General features: G+C 39.3%; 5 protein-coding genes across 7 annotated transcripts; 3 read left to right on the top strand and 2 right to left on the bottom strand.

The window, feature by feature from the left end:
• On the bottom strand, positions 1–2,415 carry LOC120412637 (protein arginine N-methyltransferase 7). Of its 2 annotated transcripts, none has more exons than XM_039573191.2 (3): positions 2,276–2,415; positions 480–2,111; positions 1–423 (listed from the first exon to the last, which is right to left on the bottom strand). In XM_039573191.2, the coding sequence occupies exons 2-3, from the start codon at positions 2,109–2,111 to the stop codon at positions 22–24; spliced, it is 2,034 nt and encodes a 677-aa protein (XP_039429125.1). In that variant the 5' UTR covers positions 2,276–2,415; the 3' UTR covers positions 1–21. The 2 variants fall into 2 exon arrangements, with proteins under 2 accessions (XP_039429125.1, XP_039429126.1); XM_039573192.2 differs by having other exon boundaries at positions 2,266–2,398.
• A 444-nt stretch (positions 2,416–2,859) lies between these two features.
• LOC120412617 (speckle-type POZ protein-like A) lies at positions 2,860–4,095 on the bottom strand. Of its 2 annotated transcripts, XM_052709844.1 has the most exons (3): positions 4,016–4,095; positions 3,380–3,954; positions 2,860–3,349 (listed from the first exon to the last, which is right to left on the bottom strand). In XM_052709844.1, the coding sequence occupies exons 2-3, from the start codon at positions 3,947–3,949 to the stop codon at positions 2,894–2,896; spliced, it is 1,026 nt and encodes a 341-aa protein (XP_052565804.1). In that variant the 5' UTR covers positions 3,950–3,954; positions 4,016–4,095; the 3' UTR covers positions 2,860–2,893. The 2 variants fall into 2 exon arrangements, with proteins under 2 accessions (XP_052565804.1, XP_039429101.1); XM_039573167.2 differs by having other exon boundaries at positions 2,860–3,954.
• A 79-nt stretch (positions 4,096–4,174) lies between these two features.
• Positions 4,175–5,388, top strand: LOC120412595 (protein roadkill-like). The gene is made up of 2 exons (XM_039573129.2): positions 4,175–4,319; positions 4,380–5,388. The coding sequence occupies exons 1-2, from the start codon at positions 4,273–4,275 to the stop codon at positions 5,386–5,388; spliced, it is 1,056 nt and encodes a 351-aa protein (XP_039429063.1). The 5' UTR covers positions 4,175–4,272.
• Positions 5,389–10,053: 4,665 nt separating this feature from the next.
• Positions 10,054–11,371, top strand: LOC120412570 (speckle-type POZ protein B-like). Its single transcript, XM_052709492.1, has 2 exons — positions 10,054–10,145; positions 10,205–11,371. The coding sequence occupies exons 1-2, from the start codon at positions 10,099–10,101 to the stop codon at positions 11,142–11,144; spliced, it is 987 nt and encodes a 328-aa protein (XP_052565452.1). The 5' UTR covers positions 10,054–10,098; the 3' UTR covers positions 11,145–11,371.
• Positions 11,372–11,645: 274 nt separating this feature from the next.
• On the top strand, positions 11,646–24,892 carry LOC120412604 (ubiquitin-conjugating enzyme E2 variant 2). Its single transcript, XM_039573152.2, has 4 exons — positions 11,646–12,076; positions 23,268–23,410; positions 23,478–23,603; positions 23,668–24,892. Exons 1-4 carry the CDS (start codon positions 12,061–12,063, stop codon positions 23,806–23,808), a joined length of 426 nt encoding a protein of 141 aa, XP_039429086.1. The 5' UTR covers positions 11,646–12,060; the 3' UTR covers positions 23,809–24,892.
• The last annotated feature ends 1,714 nt before the right edge of the window (positions 24,893–26,606 follow it).

The raw sequence follows: 26,606 nt of genomic DNA, 5'->3' as shown, positions 1-26,606 counted from the left end.
TTTATCCTTTTTCAACCAACTTTATTCAAACTGAAAATAGCACGCCCTCAACTGGCTGTTAAATTTCACACTCCAATTGACGACCCCATCCCGTGGGGTCTTCTTCACCAAATGCACTCCCTGCCGCCAGTTGGCATTCCACCGGATTGGTCGCTCACTCTCCACGATATCCTCCAACGGCCCAGTCGAAATGGTCGTTTTGGGACTGCCCGATCCGTCCATGTGCCAATCGGCCCAGACGGCAATTCCGTTGCACTTTTCGGGGTTTTGGGTCAGCTGGAACTCGCCTTGCCACAGCTGGGTCTCCGGGAGGTCTTGGGAAAGGGGGAGGGATAGTAGACTTACTGGGGCTCCAAGGGCAAAGCACGGATATTCCCAGAGGGGTTGCGCCTCCACGGGGCTGTCGGTTTCGTTGGAATGTTCCTGGAAAATGCTTTGAGTAAGAATTGATTGACTTTGGATATCTTGAAGGGATTTACCTCAATCATCCGATCCATCGCACTTAGATCGAATCCCTCGCAGGTTCCAAGTGGCGCGTTGATTTTATGTAGATCGAGGAATTCCACCGGAACGGCGTGCACGCTAAACGAGTGGGGTATGACAGTCACTTCCGGTTTTAAAAGTGGTCGAATTTGCTTAGCCAGCGCACCAAATTGGATTGCATTCTCCCAGGGTAGAATAGCGGATCCAAAGTAGGGTTCACCGTACACGTGACTTATCGCTGCACGCTGGGACGCATCAAGTTCTGCCAGGTCGTATAGAATCGAGACGTTTTTGAGGCCGTTGAACCGGATGTAGCTTTCCATGCAGGTTCGGGACAGTTGTCCCGGCTCTAGAAGGTAAACGTGGGACACGCCAAGTGCACCAATGGCCACTCCCAGCAGCGAACCATCGCCGATGACGAGTACGGTGGATGATTTGTCCAAGATTTGCTCGAGATGGTTCAGGGTTCGTTTGTTGCGCAGGCCATCATTGAGTTGACCGATTCGGGACCGTGAGTAAGCGATGTGGAATCCGCACGAGCAGTGAGTTGGTGGCAGATTTGGGGATTCTAGGCCAAACCAGAGGGAGAACTCGTCGTGGAAGGAATCTAGGTTGACACGTTGACCTGGGATTAAGGTATTCTTGGTGTAGGGAAGGAAGTAGATCGCTTGCATCCAATGGTCACGCCACGGAATCAAATTTTGCTCAGGGATTTTAGGGTTCTTGTTGGACTCTTTCAAGCTGCTGAAATCAGGATGGGCCCAGAATGGTGCGCAGCTGAGCAGAACACTGCCTTCCAGGTCCATTTTAAGATCCCACCACATGAATACAGCTTGCGGGACTCCACCTCGAATGATTTCCACCGGTTTTCTCGAATGCCGTTTCACCTTGAGTTCTTCCCTGTTAGACCACTCAAACCCAAACACCGGAACCGGTTCCGACAGCGCGTTGAAGCTCGTTTCCGGCAGTTGACTCAACTGAACGTCGAAAACCGCCGAAGATCCTCGACAATCGACAACCTCTTCAGGCGTCCTCAGCAGAACATCACCATCGGCGTTGCTCAAGATCTTCGGAACCTGCCAACTAACAGCCAGCGGACACTCCACCAACTGAGCGTACACCGTGGCCGACTGCGGAATCGTCAGGCACCCCGGTTCCAGCAAATGCTCCAACGCATGCCTGTAAGTCGCAATTGCACCCTCCCCAATCAACTCCGTGTCGAACAGTTCCGTTACCAGCACGTTTGCCTTCCGCTCCATATCCAAACCGGGACCGACCCGCACCTCTGTTGACCTTTTCTTCACTAACCGAATCCTTCCAGCGCCAAACCCATTCGCCGCCATGACCCGCTCGGCACAGTCGGCCATCGGTCGAAACGCCTCGCAGGCCACCACCGAGTCGGCTCCCGCCCGGACGGCCATCATCGATAGCAGACCGCTGCCCGTGCCAATATCCAGCACGTGAGCTTCCCGTCCAGCGGCGTGCAACCGGCCGATGGTCAGCTGCAGGGCTTGGTCGTACTTCTGGTTGCGCTCCCAGTCGTGGCACATGTCGGCGAAGGCCGACCGGGCAATCTCCTGGCGCAGGTCGAACCCGTCGTCCGAGTCGGAACAGGCGTCGTCGTACATCTGGGGAATTGTAGATACATTTTATGTTGACGAAGAATTTCGTCTCATCCCAGAACGTGCTATTCAAGTATCTAAAGTTCTTCGTCATGATGGTTATCCTTGTACCATTAACACTGAACCTTTTTTAAGGTAATCTGCTCAATTCAACAGCCACTTTTAATTACCTTACAAATTACACCGAAATCACTGCAAATCGTCGAGAAATCCGTTTCACCGGTTTTGCGTTCCGATGAGATGTTTACAAACAAGACCGGCACCCACGTGTTGGCCCTGGTGGTGATTTTCACTGTTTTGGCGTGTTTCACGTGCTATTGCGAGCGGTTTTGCACAGTGGATTAAATTGAGAAAATTTAAGTTTTAATTCAATTACTTTTTATTCAGCAAAAAAACTTTTTATTTATATTTCAATCTGGAGCAAGATCTGGAGTTTTTTCTAAAGGTCCTATAAACCAAATTTTCATTTTTTGCTTTTTGAATACCCCTGACTCAAGGCGGTTCAAAAAACACCCAAAAAGCAAAAATTGAAAATTTGGTTTATTGGACCTTTTCAAAACAAAAAAAAACATTGGCTCAAGGTTTAAAGCAGTTTGGAGTTGCTTGCAGGTATTTCTTTTTCACGTAAAGCTTTACATAGAGAATTTCAAAATGTAAATCAACTTTTTTATTGTTGTTTTACCATCAAAAATCATTTTATTTTCGAATTCATGTTAATTTCACTTCATTCTTAAGAGTAGAAAACAGGTTTGGATATCAATCAGCAATTCATTTCATCTGAACTGATTCTAGCTGAAACTGTACTTCTTATTCAGATCACTTGCCAGCATGAGCAGCAACTCGGCCACTTCGTTGGCCAAGCTTGGGTGCGCTTCGACCAGCTCCTTCCAGCCACGGGTCTGCGTAAACCCAACCGGTCCTTCTTCAATGTAGCACAAAGCGTATATCTTGACTGCAGGTACTTCATAGATCGACCCCGCTATCAGCGCATCCGCAAAGGTGTCCAGCGAAAGCTCCCCCACTAAGAACGCCTGCTTGCAAAGTTCTATCAATGAGGCGATGTTGTACCGGTGAGCGGCGCCCATTAGCTTGAACTTCATACCTCCCAGATCAGACACCTGGTCGGTGTAAATGTAACGAAGCACTTCTTGGAACACTTCCGGTTCCACGTCGTCGACGGTGAAGCGCTTAGCCTGCCCCTGGAACATGTTCGCAAACACGGTGCTGCGGGCAGCCAGAATGCCCTTGTACGTCGTAAACGTACGATTTCCAACCACCAGCTCCACGTCGCCAAACTTATCCATGTACAGCAGCTTTTCCATGTCGGCGTTCGGCTTGGCGTTGGCCACGTGCAGCTTTTGCACTTTTTCGCAACTGTCTAGCGATCTAAGCTTTTCCATGATCGTCACAGTACAGGCAAACTTTACCGTATTTCCTCGTGGTTCGTTATCTGCGAGCAGCTTTGGCAGATCGTAGAAGCCCTCGTAGCCAAGAAACTTATCCGTCGGCGTAAAAGACAAGTCCAGTTCTGCCATATGTGGCACGTACAGATTGTCATAGAACATGAAATGGAAGAAAACCTCCAAATTACTCGATCCCATCAACGGGCAAAGGAAAAGCGAAATCTTTTCATCGCCGTCGCGTTCCCTCTCGATCCGGAACATCAGCTTCCACTTTGTAGGGCACGGTTCGCGCGGAAAGAGCGGCGAATATGCGACCCACTCCTTTTGCCGCTTGATGGTTCCAATCCACTCGCTGAAGTTACTGATGACCCAGGTGAAACGAATCTCCGGATATTCAAGCGTGGACCAATGGTTGTACAGGTCAACTTCGACGGATTCCATGACGACTGTAAGCAACAAGAAAAATGGATTAGCATTAAAATTAGTAAATTTTAAAATAGGACTAACGGCTTATCACTCTCGAACCTCTCGAACGAAGATTACCTACTAACGGAACAGGATTCGACTTGTTTACCGTTTTACGCGCCAACGCCAACGTAATTTAAAGATGTTAGCCGTGTTCGTTGAACTGCAGGTTGAACTGCGAAACGTCAAAATCGTCATACATCTCCTATGTCGACACTTGGCCTTTTTGCGCGCAAAAACATACCAAAATAATTTTGACAAATTTCCGGACCGATAAAGAATCTGTTCCAGCCGTCGTCATGTCACGAAAGTCTGAGAATACTCCGAAGTCCCGTGAACCAAGAGGGTATGTAAACATTGTGCACTAAACCCCATTAACTTCATAAAAAACGACGTTCCGTCCCAGGCCAACCACATCCGTCACCCGGAACTCGTACCTCAAATGGACGCAGCTTGGTTTTCCGGAGATACACTTCAGTTGGGTCATCGAAAACTTCAGCATCTGGATTGCGAGCGTTAAGCGGCGTAAGGTCAAGATCGCGTACTCACCGGAATTCCCGGCCGGGCCAAGTGCCACCAAGTGGAGGATGGTGTTCCGGATTGACGATCGGCAAACGTCGCTGTTCCTTGACCCGGTTGAATGCCCAGAGAACATGCAGGTTCAGTTCTACTTCAAGGTGTACGGCAAATGCCGGTTGCTTGTGACGGGAGGATTCACGCTGAAATTTACGCCGGACGCAGATGAGTTCCAGGGATGCAAAAATCTGTACAACGTCTACCGCTTGGTTGAAGAGGCTAAGATACGCGGGAACGAGCTCACTATTTCATGTGAAGTGGTTATTGAGGAAATTTTGAGGAAAAACGTTCAAAGCAACAGCGCTGATATCCAGAAATTCCACGTGGCAAACGCCAAACTACACGCCGACATGGGGAAGCTTCTGCAAATGGACAACTTTGGCGACGTCGAGCTGGTGGTCGGAAATCGCACGTTTACGGCGTACAAGGGCATCCTGGCCGCCCGTAGCACCGTGTTTGCGGACATGTTTGAGGGGCAGGGCAATCGCTTCCAAATCGACGACATGGAACCGAGCATGTTTGAAGAAGTTCTCCGATACATTTACACCGACCAGGTGTCCGATCTGGGTGTATTGAAGTTTCCTCTGTTTGCAGCCGCCCACCGGTTCAACATCGGATCGCTCAAGCAACTTTGCCAGGACGCGATCCTGGCTGGACTTTCCGCGGACACGGTTGTGGAAGCGCTTAAAACGGGCGCAAATTGCGAGGCACACGAAATGAAGCATAAAACGCTGGCGTTCATATGCAACGAGTCGATTAAAATGCCAGAGGTGCGAGGTTGGGATGAGCTGCAACAATCGCTTCCAGGGCTGGCCAGCGAGGCACTTTATATTTTCTGAAAGGCTAACGAAATTCTCTTATCGTATTTTCAAATCGATCAATAAAATAAAAGATTGAATTAAACAAAGCCTAATGGTTTTAAAATTTTCATCACCGTTCGTTGAATTCATAGTGAAATTTACTCAAATCTGACTGATGCTCGATTTATTCATTTCTGATTAAAGAACTGTCAAACGGAGGCAATCGAGTCAAAGGCAATAGAGTTATCTAAGCCCGCTCTCACGCACACTAGCACGCCATTTGTTTTGCTGGCTGGTACAAAATTTAACCTCAATCTTTTTCGTGTACGTACACGCAATACATGCGCGCGTAGATAACTCTATAGGCCCCCAAAACCAAAGCTAAAAACTCTATTCGCCACCTACATTCGAGTAGGAGAACTTTGGTGCAAGGTTACGTTTACGTTTTTGCGCGATAAGTGCAAAGGGGAGTGCAAACTATTTTAAGGTTTTTTAAAAGAAAATTGATCTTTTGGAATAAAATAAAGTTAACAGGAGGTAAGAAATAAAAAGTTGTATCGATTGACTTTTTGATGTTTTTGCTAAGTTGCCTTTTTCATTGAAAATTCTGAGATCCGGATTGAAAACGCGAGAATGAGGTTAGATTGCTAATTTTGAAAATCAATCCAATTATCATTTTTCAAGCAGATCTCTGCTTTTATGGTAGAAGTGACTTTAAAAAATATTTGTCCACTTGAATAATCTACATTCTCAATTGATTAGTTAGGTTTTGGTTGATTAAAATATTCCCTTATTTTGAATCAGATAACGAACAGGTTAAATCGGCCATCACAAAACTATTTTCGTTTATATCAATTAAGCTATTTATTTCCTACCAGAAAATGGTATAATTTGCTATTAATGTCGATTTTATGATAAAATAAAACAATTTCAAACCAATTTACTCGCTGTAGGTTATATTGAAAACATCACCCCAAGTTTGAGCGCCCTCTAGTGGGGGGTAATTTTGACGTTTGATTGCCTATAGACAATCAAAAGTCAAAATTACCCTCCACTAGAGGGCGCTCAAACTTGGGGAGATGTTTTCATTATAACCTACAGCGAGTAAATTGGTTTGAAACGAGGTTTGAAATTTGAAATTGTTTTATTTTATCATAAAATCGACTTTAAAAGCAAATTATACAATTTTCAGGTAAGAAATAAATAGCTTAATTGATATAAACGAAAATATTTTTGTGATGGTCGATTTAACCTGTTCATTATCTGATTCAAAATAAGGGAATGTTTTAATCAACCAAAACATAACTAATCAATTGAGAATGTAGATTATTCAAGTGGACAATTATTTTTTAAAGTCACTTCTACCATAAAAGCAAAGATCTGCTTGAAAAATGATAATTGGATTGATTTTCAAAATTAGCAATCTAACCTCATTCTCGCGTTTTCAATCCGGATCTCAGAATTTTCAATGAAAAAGGCAACTTAGCAAAAAAATCAAAAAGTCAGTCGATAGAACTTTTTATTTCTTACCTCCTGTTAACTTTATTTTATTCCAAAAGATCAATTTTCTTTTAAAAAATCTTAGAATAGTTTTCACTCCCCTTTGCACTTATCGCGCAAAACCGTAAACGTAACCTTGCACCAAAGTTCTCCTACGCGAATAGAGTTTTTAGCTTTGGTTTTGGGGGCCTATCGAGTAATTGCCGTTCAAGAGCCAAACGACATGCGACACCTAGTGTTGAGTAGCAGAACAGAGCGAAGAATGTCGATTGAAATTTCCGCCCTTTGAGGTTATGTATGCGAATTCTGTTTTGTTAAATTCCAGCGTTCAAAACAACTTTTGAGCAAAAATTCGAGCTGATACTTTGTTAACTTTTGATGCTCTATCATTTTAAACAATATTATTTTTTCAAAATTATTTTTTTTCCAATTTTTTTTATTGCGTTAATTTATAGAGGGCAAAAAGTTTACACTCGTACTACTTGAATTTTTTCTCAAAAGTTGTTCTAAGAGCTGTAAATTCAATTTTATGTTTGCATTCCTATGTAACCGAACAGCGAAAATTTGAATCGTCATTCTTCGATGCTTTGCGCCATCTGTCGGAATTTTTGAGCTTTTAATCGCGAATTCTGTTTTGTTAAATTCCAGCGTTCAAAACAACTTTTGAGCAAAAATTCGAGCTGATACTTTGTTAACTTTTGATGCTCTATCATTTTGAACAATATTATTTTTTCAAAATATTATTTTTTCAATTTTTTTTATTGCGTTAATTTAAGAGGGCAAAAAGTTGAAACTCCAACTTCTTGAATTTTTTCTCAAAAGTTGTTCTAAGAGCTGTAAATTCAATTTTAAGTTTGCATTCCTATGTAACCGAACAGCGAAAATTTGAATCGTCATTCTTCGATTTCTTGCGCCATCTGCCGGAATTGGGTCCTAAAATGAAGCTTAAATTGCTGATACTATTGTCTGCAGCGATAAAGCTTATTTTTCTGAGTACAATGACCCTTTGTACGACCAGAAAGAGTATAAAATGGATTTTTAAATCAATTTTGAAAAATTAACCTCGCGGTCCTTCTTGACAGAAAAGCTCCTACTTGACAGCTCGTTCCAAGGGCACCATAGTTGATCCATCGAAAAAATGTTGTCTTGTTGAAAAAAAATTTTGCATTAAAATGAAAAAAGTGATCAGAAATGGTTTTTAATCGTGTTTTTTACCGTTGTACATAAAAATTGACATAGGGCTTTAGTACCCAATTATGGAGCTTTTAATCGCGAATCGAGAAATTAAAAGTGCAACATGGACTTTCTGTCAAGCTGCTGTGAAGTTTACCATGACAGCTGCGAAAGTTTCACTCCATGTTACCGGCCCACATCTCTCTTTTCAATTTTTTGCTCGATTGGTACCTCCGTTTGACAGTTCTCCTGCTTCGATTGATACTTTTGGTTTGAGATGTCCGTTCTCTAATTCACGATTAAAAGCTCCATAATTCCGACAGATGGTGCAAAGCATCGAAGAATGACGATTCAAATTTTCGCTGTTCGGTTACATAGGAATGCAAACTTAAAATTGAATTTACAGCTCTTAGAACAACTTTTGAGAAAAAATTCAAGTAGTACGAGTGTAAACTTTTTGCCCTCTATAAATTAACGCAATAAAAAAAATTTGGAAAAAAAATAATTTTGAAAAAATAATATTGTTTAAAATGATAAAGCATCAAAAGTTAACAAAGTATCAGCTCGAATTTTTGCTCAAAAGTTGTTTCGAACGCTGGAATTTAACAAAACAGAATTCGCATACATAACCTCAAAGGGCGGAAATTACAATCGACATTCTTCGCTCTGTTCTGCTACTCAACACTAGATGTCGCATGTTGTTTAGCTTATGAATGCCAATCGAGAAATTAAAAGTGCAACATGGAGTTAAACTTTCTGTCAAGCTTCTGTGAAGTTTACCATGACAGTTGCGAAAGTTTAACTCCATGTTACCGGCTCACATCTCTCTTTTTAATTTCTCGATAAACTTCAGGTTCTCTATGTACTGAAACGACGGACGTCTGACGCATGTTACCGGCTCACATCTCTTTTTTAAATTTCTCGATAGAGCTTTATGGGAGCGTTCTTTTATTACGTAACGCGAAAAATCGGACTTTTAGACCCCCTCCCCCCCCCCTCGTAACAAAATTTCCATACAAATTTTAAAAAAAATTGTAACACGGCCTCCGACCCCCTCTCCCCCCCTACTGCGTTACGTAATAAAAGACGCTCCCTATGACGTTTCGCGTACGCACACTAGCGCACCATTTGATTTTGCTGGCCGGACAAAATTTAACCTCACTTTCTTTTCGTGTACGTATACGCAATACATGTGCACGTAGATTGCTCTATTTACTGTTACAAGGGAGCGTTCTTTTATTACTTAACGCAGATGGGGGGAGGGGGGTCGGAGGCCGTGTTACGTTCGTTTCAATTTCATTTAAAATTAACAATTTAAATATGCAATATTTAAATTAGTTAAATATAAATATTTAAATTTGTTAAATATAAATATTTAAATTTGTTAAATATTAAATTTGTTCAAAATACACACAGAAAAAAGTTTTGCAGAGGTTTGAATCAACAATTTTTTTGTTGAATATAATCAACGCCAATTTTGCGTTAAAACAAACCTTGATTTTCTCGATTCCACAAAAGTCTTTTGTTGTTTTGAAAAAGCTGCTTTGACGTTTAGCGTTGATTTAACAAAAAAATGTGATTTTCAAATCAACAAAACGTTTTGTTGATTCAAATATGCCTTATTTTTCTGCGTGTATGTAGCGATACTTTTAGGTTCTTAGCATCGTTTGCAACAAAAATGCTGTTTGTTTACATTTTTGACTTAGGTCCTTTTACAATGTTTTGCTTGATTTGTATCGATAAATTAAAAAGAGAGATGTGAGCCGGTAACATGGAGTGGAACTTTCGCAGCTGTCATGGTAAACTTCACAGCAGCTTGACATAATGTTTAACTTCATGTTGCACTTTTAATTTCTCGATGGAAATATTGATACGAGGGGGAGAGGGGGTCTAAAAATCCGATTTTCTGCGTTACGTAATAAAAGAACGCTACCAGAATTCCTCGATTGCTGGATATTTTCCGTGCACACATTTGGCATTAATCACGGCTCACATCTCTTATTTGGTTTGGCGCGAAAACAAGCACTCATATTTTTGTTGTATTGTTTAAAAAGTTTAAAAAGCATCTGTTTCGTTATGCCAAAGAGGTCAAAGAAATCGTCGGTGTCCAGCGGACAGAGAAAGTTCGTAAAGATATTCCGTCATTTCTATCGAAGTAAAATAATTACTCAACCAGTTCCAGGCCAACCACTTCCGTCATCCGGGACACGAGCTACAAATGGATCACGTTCGGATTTCCGGAGGCACAGTTCACCTGGGTCATCGACGACTTCAGTGTCTGGGTTGCAAACCGAAACCAACGAAGGATCGCGTATTCTCCCGAATTCCCTAGCGAGCCTGGTGCCACCAAGTGGAAGCTGGTATTCCTTATTGATGAAGTCCAGGATTCATCCGAGGACGTTGACACGGATACATCTGACGACGATGAGGTGGTTACACGCGACCCAGCACGTGACGAAGTTATATCGCTGTACCTTCTACCCGTGACGCAGTGCTCAGAGAGGATGGAAGTTGAATTCGACTGTACGATGTATGGGAACCACCAGAAGATTTATGTTGGAGGCAAACTTCTTGAATTCACACCGGACTCTGATGAGGTGCAAATTTTCCGGAAACAGACGAGTCTTGTAACGTGTGTAAAGAACCGAGACGATAAACTCGTTATTTCATGCAGAGTGGCAATCCGAGACGTTGAAGAGAAACGAGAAACGAGCAGCAGCGAAGACATTCAAAAGTTCCACGTGGCAAGCGCCAACCTAAACTCGGACATGGAAAAGCTGCTGAACACGGAATTTGGCGACGTCGAGCTGGTGGTCGGAAATCGCAAGTTTACGGCGTACAAGGGCATTCTGGCCGCTCGAAGCACCGTGTTTGCGGACATGTTCCAGGGTCGGGGTAAGCGTTTCAAAGTGGACGACATGGAGCCGGCAGTGTTTGCAGAGTTTCTGCGATACCAACCAAGTGTCCGATTTGGACGGTATGAAGTTCGGCTTGTTTTCAGCTGGCTTCTGATACAACATCGGATCGCTCATGCGGCTCTGTCAGGACGCGATTCTGGAGTCGCTTTCGCTGGACAATGTCGCGGACGCACTCAAGCTGGGAGCAACGTGTGGGGATCTTGAACTGAAGCATCGAGCGCTGGCGTTCATATGGAAAGGGCCAATAGGGCTAACGAAGACTCGTGGCTGGAAGGAGCTGGTTGTTACCCATCCACAGCTGGTTGATGAGGCACTTGAGGTGCTTGTCAAGAAACTTTCCCTACGCACCGAAACCTTTGAGTGAGCTGATCAATAACTAAGCAAAGTTAAGGGATCTCTGCAGATAAGACGAAAATAAGCAGTTTGACGAATTAAATGAATGCAGCACCACTTTTAATAAAATAACGAGATGGAGTAATCCACACATTTGAAATAAAAAACTATGAAAAAAATTCTTCAACCTTTATCATGTAAAACCCTCCCAACCTGTCTATTCAATACCATGATTTGCCAATTACTCCCTCACAAAAGCCCCTCGCTCGACTGTCACTCGACAACGCGTCCATCACTTGACGCCTCAACTGACAGCACTCCGCGCAAAAAAAGGCACAAAAGTCAAACCCGAGCGAGCGAGCGAAAAAAGAAGAAGAAAACCGCAGAAAAAGTTTAGTCACGGCGGTCCATCGACGACGAGCCTTGCGCCCCAGGAAGAGGAAACCTCTGTGTTGGCCAACGTCGGTTCCCCTTCGGCAGCTCTCTCGCTGCAGCCAGGTTCCAAGTGTGTGCGCATCATTACCCGTGGGACAGAAGTGCCCTCCCCACGTCGCGCCGGAAGTCTCCAAAAGGATCGATTCCGTGCTTTTCCTCCTCGAGGCAGCCACACAAGCGAATTTTTCTTCCTCTTGCGCTCTGCGGCATTATCGGTGTGTGTGTGTGAGGGTGGTGTGCGTGCGTGCCCCCCCGTGTCTGTGTGTGTGGAAAAGGCCCCAAAAAAGTCTCCTAAACGGGTGGGATCCTCAGCACCAGCAGTTCCGGCGGCCGCAGAAACCCGACGGCGAACATGTCCTCCGGCGTCGGTAAGTTTTTTTTTCTCTCTGTGGGGAAGGGAAAGCTGGGGGTTAGAAAATTGGATGACCGAATGACAGCTGAAAGGTCGGCGTAACACACGCACTGGGTTGAACTGGGAGGGGGAGCTGGTGGTTGGGGGAGTTGTACATTTTGACAGACGGAGTCAGATTCCGGAGATCCGGCGGAACCGATTACCGGAGGGACATTGTTATGAAAAATAACTGCGGAAATCAAGAGAAGCACTTGCTAACTTTGGAATTTGAGAGTTGTTGTTGCTGTTTCTGTCCTTTCCTTTTTCCGTCGTCATTGCCTTCGTCGTTTTTTTTTTTGTTCGCAAAAGTCATTCCGTGTATGTCGGATGATCGGCTAATCGATGCAATCCTCACGACGGGTGCGAATGATGTTTTAAATTGTTAGTCAAGTTGTAGAAGATTCTGATGTTCATTTTTTTTAAAGATACCTACATTAAAATGTAGATCATAAAATTTCAAAATTAATTTTAAGTAAACTTAAAAAAAAATCTTTAAATTTCCTGCCCTTAAAAAATGTTTTTTGCAATTCCGTCGTGAAACTACTTACTTTTCCTGTCATTCTTGAACGACGAAATAGCCTACTTTTCTGTACCAAAAATAACAGAATCGAATAGCAACACTTTTCAAAATAAATGCTGACAAGTTCTACTTTTCAGCACTCAAATGGGTGCTGAAAAGTTGAACTATTCAGCACTTGTTTCGAAAAGTAACACTTTTCATTTTTTATTTTTTATTTAAACGATTTATTGACAAAATACATGAAAATTTGACTTAAAATTTCACTCAGTGTGTGTTTTTTGGAATTGCAAAAAAAGGTGGTATGGAACTCGTTGCAAAACTTGATTTTTTCAGCACTCTTCGTATTTATCCAACTCGGTGAACCTCGTTGGATAAATGTACGACTCGTGCTGAAAAAATCCTCTTTTTGCAACTTGTTGCATAATAGTAGTTTATGCAACAAGTTGCAAAAAGAGGATTTTTTCAGCACGAGTCGTACATTTATCCAACGAGGTTCACCGAGTTGGATAAATACGAAGAGTGCTGAAAAAATCAAGTTTTGCAACGAGTTCCATACAACATTTTTTGCAATTCCAAAATAACACACACTGAGTGAAATTTTAAGTCAAATTTTCATGTATTTTGTCAATAAATCGTGTAAATAAAAAAATGTTGAAAATTGTTACTTTTCGAAACAAGTGTTGAAAAGTTCAACTTTTCAGCACCCATTTGAGTACTGAAAAGTAGAACTTTTCAGCATTTATTTTGAAAAGTGTTGCTATTCGATTCTGTTATTTTTGGTACAGAAAAGTAGGCTATTTCGTCGTTCAAGAATGACAGAAAAAGTCAGTAGTTTCACGACGGAATTGCAAAAATTACTATTATACATCTCTTAAAAAGCAACTTTCTATAAAGTAACATTAAATTTTGACCAATTATAATCCTAGACATTACAGATTACAAAAAACTACTTTTAAAAGATTGAGGTATAAACTAGGTTCAACTGATTCTCTTACACGATTTGCAGGAATCTTGATTTTATTCTATTTCACATAGAACCACGACCAACCGGTATAAAACTTTCAACTTTAAAGTTAAATCATAGATTTGAAAACTTTCGTAGACGTGAAAGGTTTTTTTTCTGAATACACTCAACCCCCGGTGGTTGGTCACTTTTTCGTTTGACACTTTCTTTGTTTGTACCCCGTTGGTTTGACAAAATCAAACTAAAAAGTGACGAGCTGTCAACCACACGTTTGGTAGTAAGTGTAAGCGCTGTGTAAAGAGGGTGTCAAACTAAAAAGTGACCCCGTTCGTTTGACAACATCTGGTGTCAAATCAACGGGGTTTCAGTGTATACCAGGGTGGCCACCTCGGGAAAAAACCGGGAAAACCGGGAAAAACCCGGGAATTTATTCCATCGGGAGAAAACCGGGAAAAACTCGGGAATTTGACTGACAAACCGGGAAAATATTTTAAGTTTAGTTAAAATTCGACAAATTCCTCTTAAATGAATTCAATGTATACTTTTCTCTATTAGAATATTATACTATTTTGTGTAATAGACTCAAGCTACTAGGCTTTGGTTTTATTTTCTTCTGTTGAGTATTCCATGATATTTTTCTTCGGTGAACTTGCTTTTTTAAATAAAATAAATTGTTCAAGGCCATGCTGTAGACTTGGCGCTATGGCTATGGCAAAACAAGATGTCTGAAGGCTTAAAACAGTGAGGTAATCCAAACCTCTTTTTCCACCTAAGCTCCCATCCTCCCCGGGATTCGAACTGACGACCTTTGGCAGTGAGTTGGTTAAGCCTGGGCCATTTACTTCCTCATTCCGACAAATCTCGTCTCGTAAAATGCCATCGGGGCCAACTGGGGGGAAATGCAACCACGATTTAAAAAACCACCGGACCCGATTTAAAAAAACAAATTTTTGATAAGCTGCAATATTCCGATCAATTTCGCGTGTCAATAGAAAATTTACTCAGCCGTATGATTTTTGAAATCTTATTTCAATAAGTATTGAATTCCATAAGCACAATAAACAATTGACTAAATTCATCCGTTTAATTTTATTATATATTTCAATATCAACTTAAGGTTGCACAGCAGCCAAGGAAGTTGTTGCCTTCTTATTTCAAAATTGTCAAACTTACGGATTTAACCCTTCAACAATATGATTGTAAAAATTGTAAAAATCTGCTTTATTTGTTTTGTAGACAGTACTTCAGGGGATGAATAAAAATCATATCGATAGTTCCCATAATTTTTAAGATACTTAAATCCGAAAAGCGTGGTGCAAAAAGCTCTACTTGATGTGCGCCGTAAAAATAATAATATAGTCCAGACTCGATAATATTTCGGATAATCGAAACTTCGGATAATCGAGTCTGGACTGTACACAATTTTGGCACATTTGGTGGAATTTCAAAAATCTGTTTTTAGTAGTATTTTATAAGATGATTTTTGGCTTTCTCAGTCTAACAAATTATTAAGGACAAATTGCTATGAAACTTTGTCTTTGTGTTATTAAAACAGATTTGAGTACTTTTGTATAATTTTAAAATGTCGGAAATATTTGGTATTTAAGATATTTTTATATAGTTATTTGGGAATCTTTTAACAGATAAATGCCTATCAAATTGTGTTCAAATTCAAAACACTTGAAATATCTTTCTTGCTAAATTTGTTTTAAAACTGTAATTTAAATTTTAAATAAAATTTTCAGATATTTTAAAATTACAATATTTTCAGAGTTCTACTGCAAAATAGTCATTTCAATACAAACAGTCACTTTTATGTGGATAGGTACTACATCAACATAAAAGTTGAGTTTTTGTTGGGTTTTATTTAATTCTCATCTGAAAATTTATTTAAAAAATATTAACTCAATTTTGACTGTTTCGGTTGTGTTGTTCAGAAAATCGCAGCACAGTCAATTGATTTCTTACCATTTTGTGTTGCTCAAACTTTTTAAAACATCAAAACATGTTTATTTTTTTTTCTTTTTTCTATGTCCGTGCATAACTTATTTGCAATAAATGTGGCAAATCTTTTTTACCTATTTGATACATTGTAAATCCTATTTCCTGCTTTCCAGTAATAATTTATGTAATTCTCAAAACGAAAGGTATACGTTGTGTATACGTTCAAAAAGTATTTTGATACTAACGTCAGTCTATAAAAAACATAGTATTTAAAACTATATGGAAAAATTCCTTCTGGCCTCGGGAGAAAACCGGGAAAAACCGGGAAATTGAAAATCCAAATCTGGTGGCCACCCTGGTGTATACCTAGCTTCTCAGAATCTGAAACAGTCAAATTCTTTAATCTGTGCGTGCGTCTGTGTATATCTGTAGGTTCGTGCACCGAAAAAATGCATACGATTATTTCCGGACTGGCTGAACCGATTTGAACCGTTCTGGTTTTATTCGATCCATCTTGGGGTTCCACAAGACCCTACTTTATATTATGAAGTTTTGTAAAGTACAATAGTTATGCTAAAAAATCCCAACAAATATATTGGTGCAATTAATTTTTCAGAAACATTATGATACCACCCAGTGGGAATGTGACCTAAAGTTTCGAATCTTTTTAGGCTAAACCTCGAATGCCATTTTTTAAGTTCAGAGGTTTAGAAAAACATATTGGTTTGACATTATTAGGCAAAAAGGGTACTCAGTCTTTAATGTTAGTCTATGATTAACTTTAAAAAATATATATATCGATATTGCACTTTGTCGATCTATTATGAGAAGCCAGAAAGAACACTTTCACGCGCAGCGCAAAACGCGCAAGCGTAAATGTGCTGGCGTTTATGCTTCGAAATGACGACTTGTCGATCCTTCGAGCGAGAACGAGCCGGGACTTCGAATTTGATTCAATAAAAAATGGGGTAAAAATAGGAAAAATGGGGAAAAATAGAAAATATCAAAATGGAAGACACAAATTTGTAAGAGCGGATACAAACATCGCACAAGTATTTCAGAAAAAAAGCTCTCAGAAATCAGGCTTTGAGTTCCGGGTTTCGGGCCAAAATTCAATCGAAAGAGAACATACCTACACTGCCCCTGATCGCATAAATCGACGCCAACATTTCAAAAAGCATCGTGTACAAACCATGCGTTTTGAGAAAAACGCATTTGAATGTTGAGCATCCATTTTCAATTCCCATTTTAATATAAAAGCAAAATAAGATGTTCTAATGATAACAAACGATGAAAAACGTTGCTTTTATTGATACTTGATCATCCAAATTCAATAAAACATTATTTCCGTAATTTTATATGAGAAAAACAAACATAACTTCTTTTGAAATCACCAACGCTTATATCACCCTGCTGGCATTGAGGGGGACGCTTTGTTATGATTCGTTTTTCTTCGCCGAATGTTAGAGCGTCCAATTTCCCGGGGTTACAGAATTCCCGGGAAACGGGAAATTTTCAACAAATTTCCCGGGACATCCCGGGAATACCCGGGAAATTTTAAATTTATCAAAAATTGTTCTGATGGTTCTGGTTAATATTTTGCAACAAAATAGTATAAAATAGCAACTAAAATGTTAGGTTATGTTAGGTTCAATCATTGCTATGGCTGCTTGTAAAAAATACAACTTCAAGAAAATCTATAAATCTTTCAATTCGTTCAAAATATCAAAAAATAATTATTGGTTTTTTGTATTGATAAGAAGTAGCTAGGTATAATTTTTAAATCAAAGTGTTTGGAAAGTGAGTAAAATTAATCCGTGCTCCAAAACGATATAGAGCTTAGAGAATATGGTAATGAATAAAATTGATAATTTAGATTAAATGAAAAAAAAATCATGCAGCAAATGTGTTTTTCATGACAAAACATTGAAATGAAACAAAATATAATAAAGAAAATATGTTTTTCATGGCAAATAATTTATCCAGAACAAATCTAACTGGTTTAATCTCATGAATAAATCGATAAGCATTGAATTTACTTTAAAAATCGGCTATTCACTTGAAATACCATTTTTATGTAATCACAACTCAAAACTATTTGAAATATGTTTGCATTTTTTGGGAATACGAAGTAGTTTTTTTTTATTAAATCTTACGCCCTTGGTAGTTCTAGTGCTCTATAAATTTTCAACTTTTAACTGTAATTTCTCAAACACTTTTAAACAAATTAACCTAATTTTTCCTGCAAAAATCCTCTTAGAGACATTTAATGATACCAATTCAATTTTCTTCCAATTTGGTCATGGTAAACAAAATGTAAACAAAATAAATTTTGATCTTGGGGGGAAGAGGTACCTTATTTTCAAATGATATAACACATTTTAATTGTTTATTTTCATTTCATAATATCGCAATTATTGTTGCCCAACAAATAAACAAAATCTATTCCAAGTTGTGAATGCTTCAGAAATTAATATCATCTGAAATAAATCTTGACATGAAATTTTCAGACGAACTGATAAGTTCAATAAGAACAGAAAATTGAATTTGATAAAATAAAATTTAGTGCTTTCATTATTTATTTTGAAGTTTCAAAAATGTACCAAAAAGTTAAGAAAATGTATACTTCCGCTTGAATTTCGGGAATTCCCGGGAAATTTAGAAATTTCCCGGGAAACGGGAAATATTTTTTTTCGGGAAATCCCGGGAATTCCCGGGAATTTTTTTCCCGGGACGGGAAATTGGACGCTCTACCGAATGTACATGACGCTTTGTTCATGATGCTTTTTTTTCGTCACGAGGTTCATGACTACATTGTAGTCTTTTATTTGACAGGTTGACAGGGCTATATAAACAGGCTCTGCTGATGCCAGAGATTTTGTTTATGTTACTTTATTTAAAATCATGATTAAACAGACTTTACTGAAGTAACTTTTGCTCATTTTTGGTGGAGAGGTAGCTTATTAGGAGTACTTTCAGAATATGCAATAACCCAGAAAGTGTCAAAATGTACATGATGTCTTTTGAAATGTTACCGTCGAGTTGTTAAAGTGATTTTTTTTCTTTTTTACCCAAATGTATTCGATTCAATGCAAAAATGTAAAACAATTTGAAGTAAATAAATGAATGTGAACAGTTAATAAAAAAACGAAAAATATAACAAAGATGAAGAGCATGTAGCCATACCACTTAGAATATAAATGAAATGTAATTATAATAAGAAAGTTCAATAAAGACATTTAATTTAATTTAATAAAGGGTAAAAATAGGAAAAAAAAGGAAAAATAAGAAATATCAAAATTGTGGGTTTTACGAGCGGTTTTCCAATGATGGAAGACACAAATTTGTAAGAGCGGATACAAACATCGCACAAGTATTTCAGAAAAAAAGCTCTCAGTAATCAGGCTTTGAGTTCCGGGTTTCGGGCCAAAATTCAATCGAAGGAGCGCATCAAAACCTTCAAATTAGTAATAGGATTTTTTCTGGGACTATTCCTCGCCCTGCACGATTTTTTAAAGATTTCTGAGAAAAGCGTTTTTCCAAAAGCAAACCTTAAACCTTTCTTTTGTAAGAAAGGCAAACAACGATTTTAGTAAGACTTCGAAAGATTTTAAAAAGGATGATTTTGGTGAGAAATTCCGTCATGTTATACATTTTTAAAATGGTCCTTTCTAACGAGTCCAAACATTGAAAGTGTGACAACCCTATCAAAAGTTATAAGCAATCAAAAGATCTTTAAGGCACGGTATGCAGGTCGGAAGGAACGCGGTCAAGAAATGCTACGTGTTCTTTTCGTGACCCCGCCAAGAAAAGTTGACAGTTCGGTATGAGCGCGTTTGACGGTGTGCGCGCTTGAGGTTCTTTGGGGGAAAACATAAAAGATCAAAAATATTTAAAAGTGTAAATTAAATTGAATAAAAATGTTTATTTAAAAACTTTAAACAACAATTATTAAATATAAACTAAATTGAAAATGATATTAATTATATTGAGAAATCAATATTTTAAATTTTTTTGAAAAAATAATCAAAGGGACCATCCATAAACCACGTGGACACTTTTTTGGGATTCTGTTAACCGTTTCTTGGGAGTTTTTTTTTTGTATGGAGTTTTGCGTTCCTTCCGATATGCATACTAGCCTTTACAATGAGTGCAAAAGAATGAAAATCTCAAGATTATATTAATGTGAGGAAGACACCAACCAACAAAACATTTTGCAACTTCTGAATCAGGTGATTTTTCATGGGAGCAACTCTCTACGAAATCGGCCGATTTCGACAATTTTTTTTTTTGTATTTTTTGATTTGGCTCAAACTTTTCGGGGCCTTCCCTATGACCAAATAAACTATTTTGTGTGGTTGGTTCATCCATACAAGTCTCCATACAATTTTGGCTGCTGTCCATACAAAAATGGTATGTAAATATTCAAACAACTGTAACTTTTGAGTGAATTTTCTGATCAATTTGGTGTCTTCGGCAAAGTTGTAGGTATTGTTGAGGACTTTTGAGAAAAAATAGGTACAAGAAAAAAAATTGCAGATTTTTTTATCAACTTTTTTTTCACTAAAACAGCCAGAAGTCTTTGAGATACGATGATGAAAAAACTAAACACGAGTTGTACGCGAACAAAATTTATTTAGCTCCGAACTGTTCAAGCGACACGAGTGGAATGAATCCGTTAGCGACAGAGCGCTCAAAAAAAAAAAATATGTGCTGTCAAAGTTGGCAGCACTCGTCGGGTGAAGCCCAAGATGTTTGATACTAGGTGAGCATTGTCTACTTCTGACAAATCTTACCAAAATAACCCACCATTTTCTAATGACGATATCTCAGCAACTAATGGTCCGATTATCAATGTTAAAACATGAAACATTCGTGAAATTTTCCGATCTTTTCGAAAAAAAATATTTTGAAAATTTTTAAATCAAGACTAGCATTTTAAATGGGCGTAATATTCAATGTTTGGCCCTTTTAAAATGTTAGTCTTGATTTAAAAAATTTCAAAATATTTTTTTCGAAAAGATCGGAAAATTTCACGAATGTTTCATGTTTTAACATTGATAATCGGACCATTAGTTGCTGAGATATCGTCATTAGAAAATGGTGGGTTATTTTGGTGAGATTAAGAAAACTTCAATTTTCGTGTTTCTTTTTCTTAAAGCGGCTCTATCTCAGCAACCCGAGGTCCAATCTTCAATGTCTCTTAGACAATTTTATAGCAAATTTTCTGAACTTTAAAAAAAAAAAAATATTTTTAGAAATGGTCACTTATGGTCACTATTTTTAAAAATTGAAAAACTGCAAATATTTCGCTAAAATCAAACATTCAGTGGCTAGGGGAAATCTACCCATTTTAATCCTAATAAGCGGTCGTGTTTGAATGATGCTGGATAATCTAGAGTCTCCCTTGAATTTTACTAAAACCAAGTACACCAACGAGTAGAGCAAGTTTTTGTGAACATTTCTGTTTATTTTCACTTTCACTCAAAGTTATTCTATTTCTTTACCAAGCATTTAACAAAAAAAAATCCCAAGGGTATTCTAATCGAGGCGAATGCATTGGGCCACGCCCATTTTTCTAATATCGGCTTAGTTCTTTTTTCTTCCAACACTCTGTCGAGTGTTGCCATTTGCGCTGACAGTTCAAACGAACACTCACGAATTTATAGGGAAAGTTTCCTGGCATCGCTGGCTGTGCTGCTGGTGGTGTTGACGGCCAGCCTTTGTTCTTTTTTTCCTTCGTCTCTCGCTCGGTTTTCTTCAGCCTTCGATTGGAATGCAAAGTGAAAATTGAAACGTCAAACGACTTGGCGCGTTTGTTTTTTTGATGGCGCTTGCTAATTTATTACATTTTTCGGGATTATTCTTCAAGTGAGTGCCTTACTAATGATCAAAAGAACATGTTGCCGGTAGTTGGAAGCAATTTCATATCTTAAGCGCCGTGAAAAAGTAAGCGAAAGTGAAAAGTTAATTTTGGCGATATTTATTAAGCGTTTGAGGGATTCTCGTGTGTGTCACTGTGTGTGCCAACAAAATGATGAGAAGTGGTCTCGCAAAATACAAATTATGATCAAAAGTGCATTAAATGTGATCTTTTTGGCCAGTAAGTGGCATACATTTGCGTGCTTACTCGAGGTGGTGCTGTTGCTGGTAAGTTTATAGCCCAAATAGTATTTTTTGAGCTTTCATCGAGCATCAAACTCTCCATATGACGAAGATAGGTGTTTGATTGGAAAGGGTAGATTTCCCCTATATCTTGAAAACGGAGCCCTTTGTCAAAAAATCTGTGAAGTACTTTTCGATTGCAAATTCAATTTTGCATTAAAAAATAATGTCAAACTTGTTTTTGCATGAAATTTCGATTTTTTCCAAAAATCACTGTTTTTTCAAAAAATCACAACTTGGCGGCAGATTTTTTGACCATGTTTCTCTATGGCTCAAAAGTACATATCAAAAAATCTCGAAAATAAAAAAAATACGTATTTTGGTTAATTGAGTTTTAGGAAAAAAAAGTTGATAAAAAAATCTGCAATTTTTTTTTCTTGTACCTATTTTTTTCTCAAAAGTCCTCAACAATACCTACAACTTTGCCGAAGACACCAAATTGATCAGAAAATTCACTCAAAAGTTACAGCTGTTTGAATATTTACATACCATTTTTGTATGGACAGCAGCCAAAATTGTATGGAGACTTGTATGGATGAACCAACCACACAAAATAGTTTATTTGGTCATAGGGAAGGCCCCACAAAATTTGAGCCAAATCGAAAAATACAAATAAAATCCATTTCCGGTTTTGGTAGAGAATTGCTCATGGGTTAAAATCATGTGATTAAAAGTAGTTATGCCGGTTTAGAATTTTTTAATCCAAAATGCTGGCACGCCATGGCTGAAGGAGATTCTTATTGCAAATCAATGTAACCTATTTTTTTTTCTTCGGGGGAAGGACGCCTAGGGGGTCCTTTACAAATATCCCTGACCTAGAAAATATTTTACCTTGGTATTTTTGATTTATTCCAATTTTTTTTTTTTTTTTTTTTCATATATTTCAAATGAGGAGCACGATCATTCACAAAGCTTCGTTTTAGGTGAAGATTCAAGAAGTATCGTGCGCTTCCTTTGAAATATAAGGGAATTTTTTAACTGGAATTGATCAGAAAAGTCTAGATAAAATATTTTCTTGGTCACGGCGTCGTACCCACGAAGAAATTTTTAGATACATTGATTTGCAATGATTATCTCCTTCAGCCAGGGGTGTGGGAGGACAATATGGCTGTGAAGAAATTAAAACATGCATCCAGATAAAGTTGATTAAAAAATACGATTTTTTTTCATGATTTTATTTTGCGAAGTCACATACAAACCTTCGGACAATCGCGGCTTTGGTTAATCAAGTCTGGACTGTATGTTCGCATAGTTCTCGCCCTTATTCTATGCTTAGAGACATGATTTTTTTTGTGTAGTTGTTGGTTGGATTTCTAGGACTACCCAAGATACCCCCAAAATTACCGATACATAGAACAATTATTTGGCGAATGTACCTAGTAAGTTTAATGGATGTTTTCTTGTTATTTCGAAATTTTCAGAAATGTCCGCAAGGTTATTGGATATCCCCTTATAAAACTCAAATAACATGCCTACGGTGTCAACCTGCTGATTGGATTAGAAAACACCGTTTATTTGCTCAGACAGACAACCTTCTTAAATCTCTCCCTTTTTCCCTCTCCCCTTTATTCGCAGTGGTCCCCCGTAACTTCCGGCTCCTGGAGGAGCTGGAGGCCGGCCAGAAGGGCGTCGGCGACGGCACCATCTCGTGGGGTCTCGAAAAGGACGACGACATGACGCTGACGCACTGGACCGGCATGATCATTGGCCCCCCTCGGGTGAGTCTTACGCCATCAAGTCGTTGAACTGTATAGTTTCATAATGTTGTCTTCTTGTCTTTCGCAGACACCGTTCGAGAACCGCATGTACTCATTGAAGGTCGAGTGCGGCGAGCGTTACCCGGACGACCCTCCGACGCTCAAGTTTCTCTCCAAGATCAACATCAACTGTATCAATAATCAAAACGGAGTGGTAAGTTTGCGAATTCCTGATTGGAAGAGATTAAACTCTTATCTAAATTTGTTATCCTCCCCAGGTCGACAACAGGATGGTCCCCGTGCTGAACCGCTGGAATCGTGACTACACCATCAAGACAATTCTGCAGGAGATTCGCCGGATTATGACGTTAAAGGAGAACTTAAAGTTAACACAGCCACCGGAAGGCAGCTGCTTCTAGTGGCCTTAAGCTGCTGTGTCGCGAATCTGAATCCGAGGCAGAGAGAGAAAGGGAGCGAGAGCGGGTTTCCGTGTCCGTCGAGGGAAAGTTCTAAGAAGAAGCAAAGAAGAAGAATAAAATTACGAGCGCTTCGCTACTAGTGCTGCTCTCAGAGAAAAAGAAAACAGAAGAAGAAGAATACTTTGAACAAAATGAAAATCCAATGTTTGCGTTGTCGTCGTCGTCCTCGTCACCACCACCACCTCCTACAACCTACACCAAACCAGCAAGTTCCACGCGCAAGTCTCCGGCCAACGGCCGGCAATGGGTAGACAGGAACTTACTATCACACCACACTCTATTACTACTCACTATCGCTACGACACTATTGTTGCTAATTACTCTATTTTTTGTTTCTTTTTTGCGTTTTGTTACGTGGTTCTGCTGAATAAAGAACAAGGAACGTTACGTGAGAGCACTTTTAGAAAGAAAACAAATATGATAAACTCACTAAAATTCGGTAACGTGGTGGGAAGGGCTTGCTGGACCGGATTAAGAAGATTCCCTTAATTAGTAAACTTACTGCTGATGAAAAGAGAGAGGAAACAATAAACATAAACACCCACACACTATTCTTTACTGCTGATATCGAAGTTACACACCTGTTTTGTTTCTTATCGTCCTTAGAAAGAGAGAAAAAGAGAGAGCCCATACAAGTTTTCATTTCCGCGTTTCTAGCCTGCACATGAAAAAAAGTTGCATTCCATCAGACTCAGTTTCCCCGTTTTCCCAACACCTTGTCGAGTGTGGAATTAGCAAAGAAAAAAGCAAGTGTGTCGCGACAGAACGAATTGTAAAACAAAGGAAACTTAAAGAATAGAAAATATTCGTTGCTAATCTCTCCCCCCCATTATAAACCCTCTCTGGAGCTGTATCGATTAAATTAAAACAAAAGAAAAATAAAGCGAGATGAAATGAAAATTAAGAAAAGTGAATGCAGAAAATTAATAACAAAAAAAAACAACAAACATACAATGAGATAAACAATGTGAAGCTTTTGTTCTTTTAAAACTGGCATTAAAAGGTGAGTAAAAACGTCAAAAAACGTCGTTTTGTTTGTTGCTTTTATCCGAATTGTCCAAGCGAATCCAATCAAAGCAAACATCTTTTTACCATTCAGTTGTGGCAACTCAACAGTCCAGTCGAAAATAAAAGTTTCTCCTCAGATTTGGTACAACGCTGGTTCCTTCCGTTCCACATCCGGATGCCACAATGAAATAGTAGTTTATGCAACAAGTTGCAAAAAGAGGATTTTTTTTTAGCACGAGTCGAACTTTTCAGCATTTGTTTTGAAAAGGGTTACTTTTCGATTCTGTTATTTTTGGTACAGAAAAGTAGGCTGTTTCGTCGTTCAAGAATGACAGGAAAAGTAAGTAGTTTCACGACGGAATTGCAAAAAATACCATTACGACAAACACCTACGGAAGCGTTGAAATGGTCGCCCACAGCTTGGTTAACTACATCGCCGTGAAGAAGGTTTACCGTATCTACCGGGGGTGAGCCAGTGTCAAACATGCGAGGGCTTCTTTCGATCAGCAAGATCATTACGGAATCAGCGGATTCAGCAGTCATCAGTTACTCTTTCACCTTCAAAAAATAATTTCGAGCCAAACATTTCATCAGGGCACAAAACCGAAAACCGCGATTCGAGAAAAAGTCTAGCAAAACAATGTAATTGGACCAATGCCGAAGTGTAAACAAAGAGTCTATCCTGCTCGTTCCAAATGTAAACATCAATTGACATGAGAGGGATAGACTCTTTGTTTACTCTTAGAAGTTGGCCTATTTACATTGTTTTGCTAGAAGTGCACAAATTGTACAACTTGTTTCAATTCCTATTTTAAAAAGAAGCTTGCAAGCCAAGGGTGCATGATACTGATGATACTCGTCGGTTGACACCCAGGCGAGGAACATCCCGGAAGGAGCCCAACTACATCCGTAGGGCTGTTTGGACAAAACAGCATGGCTCTGGTTCCTTGCAAGTGTCCTATTTTCTTACCTCCACGTTGGCTTGATTTAGTCATCATGATGACAAGGTGTGACCTAGCTGGTGGTAGAGATCCTTAATAGGGTCTCTAGCTGGTGGCCTGTGGAAACGACTCGTAAACCTTTGACCAGCGAGGGTCAGAATAGAGACGGCTAGAAGAAAGGGGCGCGTCAATGTGGGAAAGGGAAGTAATTTGTGATTGTAGACGGTATTGTTTTGATTCGCAGTATGTTTAGTAGGGTGTTTCAGCCAAACAAAAAAGTTCTCAGAATCAGGCAAACCGGGGTTCCCCTAGTAGAGGATACCCATAAGGACTCTCATGCCAAATACCAGCCCATTTGGTTGAGAATTGCCCTGTCCCCAGCGGTTCAAAGTTTACATGTAAATTACTATGGGATTTTTATGCTTTTCGTTCAATCGTTCCTACAGGTCTAGGGACAACATGGATTCACTCGGAATAAAGACAGGTGTGTAGGGGATGGTCCAAAGAACAAATTCCAGAAGGAATCAGGGTTGTCCATTCTGTCCCCAAGGTGCGCATTGGATCGACGTCCGGTGTCTCCAGAATCAACGAATCACCCTTCAAATATACGTATTGTCCTTAGTATGCTATGACGGCTAGCTGAAAATTACGACGCCCCATGTCAAACGGTGAACACGTGGCAGAGCATCCACTTAAGTTTTGGCACAGAAACATACTTTAAAGTAATAAAATTATAATTTTTGATGATCTTGTAACAATTCGAACTATTCCAAATAACGTAACATTATG

This window comes from Culex pipiens, chromosome 3 (genome assembly GCF_016801865.2).
Source record: "Culex pipiens pallens isolate TS chromosome 3, TS_CPP_V2, whole genome shotgun sequence".
NCBI classification, from domain to species: domain Eukaryota; kingdom Metazoa; phylum Arthropoda; class Insecta; order Diptera; family Culicidae; genus Culex; species Culex pipiens.
This window is presented reverse-complemented; position numbering and strand designations above follow the sequence as displayed.